The sequence below is a fragment of the Myotis davidii genome, unplaced genomic scaffold (genome assembly GCF_000327345.1).
Source record: "Myotis davidii unplaced genomic scaffold, ASM32734v1 scaffold207, whole genome shotgun sequence".
Classification (NCBI taxonomy): domain Eukaryota; kingdom Metazoa; phylum Chordata; class Mammalia; order Chiroptera; family Vespertilionidae; genus Myotis; species Myotis davidii.
In genome coordinates, this window is record NW_006298349.1 from 1,537,921 (window position 1) to 1,543,702 (window position 5,782).

General features: G+C 51.7%; 1 protein-coding gene across 1 annotated transcript in view; it reads left to right on the forward strand.

The window, feature by feature from the left end:
* The window catches only part of DRC3 (dynein regulatory complex subunit 3), a 53,993-nt gene extending 48,355 nt beyond the window's left edge, over positions 1-5,638 (forward strand). The window contains exons 13-14 of the mRNA XM_006773957.2: positions 4,841-4,972; positions 5,393-5,638. Of these exons, the coding sequence (XP_006774020.1) occupies positions 4,841-4,972; positions 5,393-5,506 (246 nt within the window). The 3' untranslated portion in view covers positions 5,507-5,638. The remainder of the gene's footprint in view (positions 1-4,840; positions 4,973-5,392) is intronic.
* Positions 5,639-5,782: the final 144 nt, after the last annotated feature.

Genomic DNA, 5,782 nt, shown 5'->3' on the forward strand with positions numbered 1-5,782 from the left:
TAATTAATATAAACTCTTAGTTTCTTATTGGTAATATTTTATTTGTTAGGTTTACGGAGTCTATATAGGAAAAACAATCCATCAAATAGAAGTGGGGTTGGAGTAACCCTGAATTGTACACAGTTTTAAAATAAACTCTTTTGTGACCAATTAATCTTATTCCCATGAAACTGGGCTAAGTGGGTAGATACTTCAAAAATAGATTAATAGAGAAAATTTGTTTGATGGCGTGTTCCATTTTCCTAAAACAGGAGCTATTTTGAACTACTAGGTCATGAAGTAGTAACCTATCCTGTGCTTCAACAGATGGCACAATTGAAGGAAGGCCAAGCTCTTTGTTGTAACTGACACACAACTGGACTTAGATGAGCCTGAAATCTATAGGAAATAGATGCAATGACTTCTCTTTTTGTTATACTAATACTATTATTAGTATTATTATATCTCTGAATGATTAGTTTCCATTCAGAAGTAATTGGCTCTAAGCCTATTATTTTGGACCACCATGAATTCAGTTTTCTAAGATGGGAACTTGGTCTTTTTTGCCCCCCTTCCTAAATTAGGTACATCAGGCATTTATCTGTTCTGCCCTGCAAGTTTTTAAATAAGTGTTCTGGAAAAACAAGCAGATATACAAAGTCTGGTGAGTGATAAGAAGGTAGCAGCTTTTGAAATCGATAACAGTGGGAAAACATTATATACTAGAGGCCCGGTGCACAAATTCATGCACTGGAGGGGTCCCTGGGCCTGGCCTGTGGAATCGGGTCAAAACCAGCTCTTCGACATCCCCCAAGGGGTCCCGGTTTGTGAGAGGGCGGTTCTTGAGTGATGCACCCCGGAATTGGGCTCCCTCCTCTCTGGTTTCGGGTGCGTCACCCAAGAACTGCAGCTGCCAAGTCACCACAGCTCGGCAGTTCCTGGGTTGAGCATCTGTCCCCTGGTGGTCAGTGCACATCATAGCTACTGGTTGGACGGTCAGATGGTCACTTAGGCTTTTATATATATAGATTATGTGTAACAGGATATTGTAAAAATTAAGTTATGAAATGTTTATTAAAATGTTTCTTACATACCATTATATTGGCTGGAACGCAAAAAAAATATCCGTTGTAGGCCACATGTGGCCTGCAGGCCACGAATTTGATGTGCTTGCTCCAGACCCTGCGCCCAGCCTGCTGCCCAGCAGCCCTCCCCTGCCCCTGGCCTGCCCCTCCCAGACCTCCAGGCTTGGCCTCTTCCATGGCATTCCGCCTGCCAGATATGCTCTTCCCTTTGGGTTTCCCGTGTCTGGCTTGTTCTTGTCACTCAGATCTCAGGGCAATGTCAGCTCCTGGAGAGGCCTCCCCCATCACCTTTCTGACAAACCAGGTCCATCCCGGGCCTCATCGTCAGAGCCCTCGTCGTGGTCTCAAGCTGCTGGTGCTGCTCTGTTTATGTGACAGCTCACTACGCGTGGGAAGGCAGGGTGGGCTCCCAGAACTGGCAATGGGGCACAGCAGGTACAGTTGGTAGGTGGGAGCGCCACTCAGCTGGGTCTCAGATGCCCACTTGTGAGGACCTGAGTGGCTGCAGGCTATCTGAGGTGCGGAGCAGGCCCTGGATTGAGCTGGCCTGCCCACTGCAGGCTCCAGCTGGTGTCGGTCTGCCTGTGGCCCCAGCACTAGGGTAGCAGGGCTCTGCTCTGAGAGCAGGGGCCCCCCTGCAGGAGACAACCAGCAGGGCGCCTGAGTGCCTGGCCTCCATGGGCAGTGGGAGCCCCTGAGGTGTGGGCACGTGTGCACTGTAGCCGCAGCATCGCCAGGACCCCCCACAGGGGTGTGTCCTTAGGTCAGCACTGCCGTGGGCACACTGAGCTGGGAGAGAGCTTGTCCTGGCTGTGTAAGTAATGATGACACCAACAGCCAGTCCCGCGGGCCTCCCTGTGCCTGCGTCGCAGAGGCCCTGGACATATATTTGCTCTTTTAATCTCCACACCAACACAGTAATATCAGTGCCATTATGATTCCCTCTTACAGATGAGGAAACTGAGGACAGAGCTGAGAATAGCCCGCCTAGGACACGTAGCATAGAAGTGGCAGAATTGGGACTGGAACAGGCTTGACAAAGCCTTTCACAAACGTCTACTGCGCCTTAGCACGAGGGGGTTCAGACCAGGCAGCAGGCCTGCGGCCCAGAAGCCTGGCTCTGAGGGTGGTTACCAATGAGCGCGTCGTGACCACAAGTCACATGGCTGAGGCTCTCTTTAAAACGCTGGCCCAGCGGAGAGCTTGTGACCAGCTCCTGCCACCCTTAGGGCCACACCTGTATTTAAAGTCCTTCACCACTTTGCAGGGGAAAGCTGACCTCACACGCTCAGGGCCGGAGCTGAGGGCTGCGGAGCACTGTGCAGGGAGCACCGCACAGCAAGGAGGCTCTGGGCACTCATCCCGCCCGCCCAGGGCAGGCTCAAGAGTCGCTAATTGACAGTGGGCGGGACCCGGCCAGCAGTCCCTGGACATGGTGGCTGTGACAAGATCCCGCGTGGGACCTGAGAGCTCCCCCTGGGAAGAGGAGCTGTCAGCACTGGTCACTGCCCGGCGAGGGGGCCGCAGTGTGGGCAGTCCCAGGATGGGTGTGGCAGAATGATCCAATCCCACGTGGACATGGAGCAACCAATCCCCAAGCCACCCGCCTCTCGGTGGCCCTGGGGAGGGCACACGTCTCAACCTCCCGCCCCAAGAGGTCGCTTTAAAAGAAGAGGTTCTTTATGGCCACAAGGCCCACAGGACAGGGTGGCTGCTGCTCCTCAAGGGCTCTGCACACCCCGCTCCGCCTCAGGGCTTTTGACCTGCAGAAATGGGAGGGGAATCTACAATAGTCTCCCACAGGAACTGTTTTGAAGACACACTGACATAGTCACCACTTTAGGCCACCTGGAGTCCAGAAACAACTTGAAACTTGCATTTTAAAATCATTTCTTAAATCAGATTCCTTTCATCTGTATTTTACAAAGTCAGTTTTTCATAACCAATCCTTACCTCATCCATTCCAAGCTGACTCCACTTCCCACAGCTTCCAAAACAGTCTTCTACAAATTCAAACTTTGTGGGAAGATGTTTCTCGGCTTGGCTTAAGAGATCAGCTGTAACCCACTTTTTTTGAAGGGGGGAATCTCATTTATTTTGAATATATTTTTATTGATTTCAAAGAGGAGAGGGTGAACATTAATGATGAGAATCATGGATCGGCAGCCTCCTGCACGCCCCCTACTGGGAATTGAGGCCGCAACCCGGGCATGTGCCCTGACCAGGAATCAAACCCGGGACCCTTCAGTCTGCAGGCCGACGCTCTATCCACTGAGCCAAACCAGCTAGGGCTGTAGCCCACTGTTTAAAATGAAGAGCGAGGACCTTGGGTGGATGCTGGGGCTGTGCTGGTTTGGGAACAGCTGGCACAGCCTCTGCAGTGCCCGCTGCCTGAGGCTCAGGGCAGGTAGATGGCGTGTCTGCACCTTCCCAGAGCCTGGCCTGGGACCTGCTATGCACAGAGGAAGAATGTAATGACACTTGTCACTTCTGTGTGACGGTGCTAGCTGCGCCCCTAGAGGCCCCACGCCCCACATCAGCCAGCGTGGCTTCTCCATTGGGGATTCTGTGGAAACCAGCATCCCATGAAAGAGTAACAGGTTTTACTCTGAAAAGAAGTCTGTGGCCAAATAAGTTGCAAAACAGAACGTTAGTTTCTTTCCCACAGGACTTCCCGGAGCTGCCGCTGGACAGCTCTGTGCACCGTGAAATTCAGGCTGTGCAAACTCCCAAATGTGTCTGACCAAAGAATACTGTTGTTTTTTTCCAGAAATATGAACATCTCAAGATTGCACAGAACATATTTTGGAGACTATTACCTTAACCTCTACTATACAAAAGAACAAACAAGTACCCCCCCACTGCAGGCCGCTCTCAGTGCAGGGCTTCAGGCCGGTGCTGTCGGGATTACAAAGCACTGCCCTTCCAGGGGAGGGGGCGATGCTTACTGAGCGCTTTGGCAGCTTCCCTGCCCGGGAAATGATGCCACTTAAATTTCCTTTTTATAACATTACATTTTATAATATTTCATAACAAAATTTTACATAACAAAATTTCTTCCAGCCACAGTTTAATCGTTGGCTTAGTTAGTAACAAGAGTGTAAGGACAAGCAATGTGGTTGGGTGGGCTTCCTCTCTGAAATCTTGCTTCAACCTTTGACATAGAGCCATTCGGAGGTCTGGTTCTAGCTGAGTTCATTTTCATGGCTGTCGGAGCTAATCCAAAGAGAAGCGATGGATGCCACTTGATTTTCAACTGTGCCAGGCACACAGCACCACAGTGTGAACACCTAGCACCAGCCAGGCCTCATGGAGGGTGGTTCAACTTTTTACAAGGTCAGGAATGCAAGGAGGCAGGAGACCCAGAGTGCAATGCCAGGTTGGAGTTGGTTAGGGTGACCAGAGTGGAGAAGCAATGTGGCGTGGGCACCCATCTGTTGGCAGGGCCTTCCGTCCTCAGAGCAGCCTGGAGACCCTTGGCCAGCCTCCCACTTCCCACCCGAGCTGCAAGGGTCCAGGCCAACGAGGGGGAACCACTGTGAGAGCCAATGTCCTCAGTGAGGTCAGCCCGAGGCAGCCTTTGCCTTCTCCCTAGGATTGCAGTCCGTGCCCAGGTTGACCCTTTTCCATGATGCCCGCCACTGCTCTGCGCTGGCGCAGGCAGCAGCACAGCACCGCCCCCACCAGCCGGACGCTCGGTGCTCCTTCCTCTCGGCTCCCTGCTTTGCTCAGGGAATAACGAGACACACTTGCTCATTTCATCTTCTGCTCACCAGCTTTTTGTGGACAAAGACACAATTGTGAATGCTGTTGGGACATCACATGACATGCACCTTCTCAAGATTGACAACCGAGAAGATGAGCTGGTGACCAGAGTCAACTCTTGGTGCACACACTTAGTGGGCAAGGTGAGTGCCTGCAGCGTGGCCAGGGAGGAGCGGGAACTCTGCGGTAAGAAATGAGGAAGTGAAACTGCCGAATTCTCCACTGGAGACTGCAGGTTGCCCAGTCTTGTGCTTCGTCACTTTTCTAACTCTTACCTCAACTACAGGGTGTCCCAGAACGTATGCACTCTAACAGCTGACAGCTCAATTGGTGTTTGTTTCCTTTCGGATTTTACCCACTGGGATGAGGAACGAGTCAGTGTGTACACACTTTTGGGGGAACATCTGCATGTAGATGGGTGAAGCAGAACCCAAGGAGCCGTGGGGTAAATGAGAGACATAACTATGCAAAATTCAAAGAACTACTTTTCTTTCCCCCAAAATGGACTCAGTGAGATATTGATTCTCTGACCCAAGGAAACTGGGCTTTGGTTTCACCCTCAGATTCACAAGGATGAGATCATGAGGAACCGCAAGCGCGTGAAGGAGATCAATCAGTACATCGACCACATGCAGAATGAGCTGGACAACCTCGACAGTGGCGACATTCTAGATTAGGGGTGTCTGCCCAGAGTCCCTCGGAAAACACAGCACTTGGCCCTGCCAGGGGAGAGTGGGGATTCTCAGCCCACAGCCCCAGTGCCATCCATCCTTCCACCACCCCTGCACAAACTCCCAAATGTAGACAAATAAAGGCCCGGTGTCACCGGTTCCCCATTCTTCAGAGAGGTATCAGAATTTCACGTTTGTGTGTGAGCAGCAGTGAGCCCGCTTCCTGAGAGCCATTCCCCAGGGCCTGCCGTGGGCTGTGCTCCTGGCTGTGCGCCACGCCCC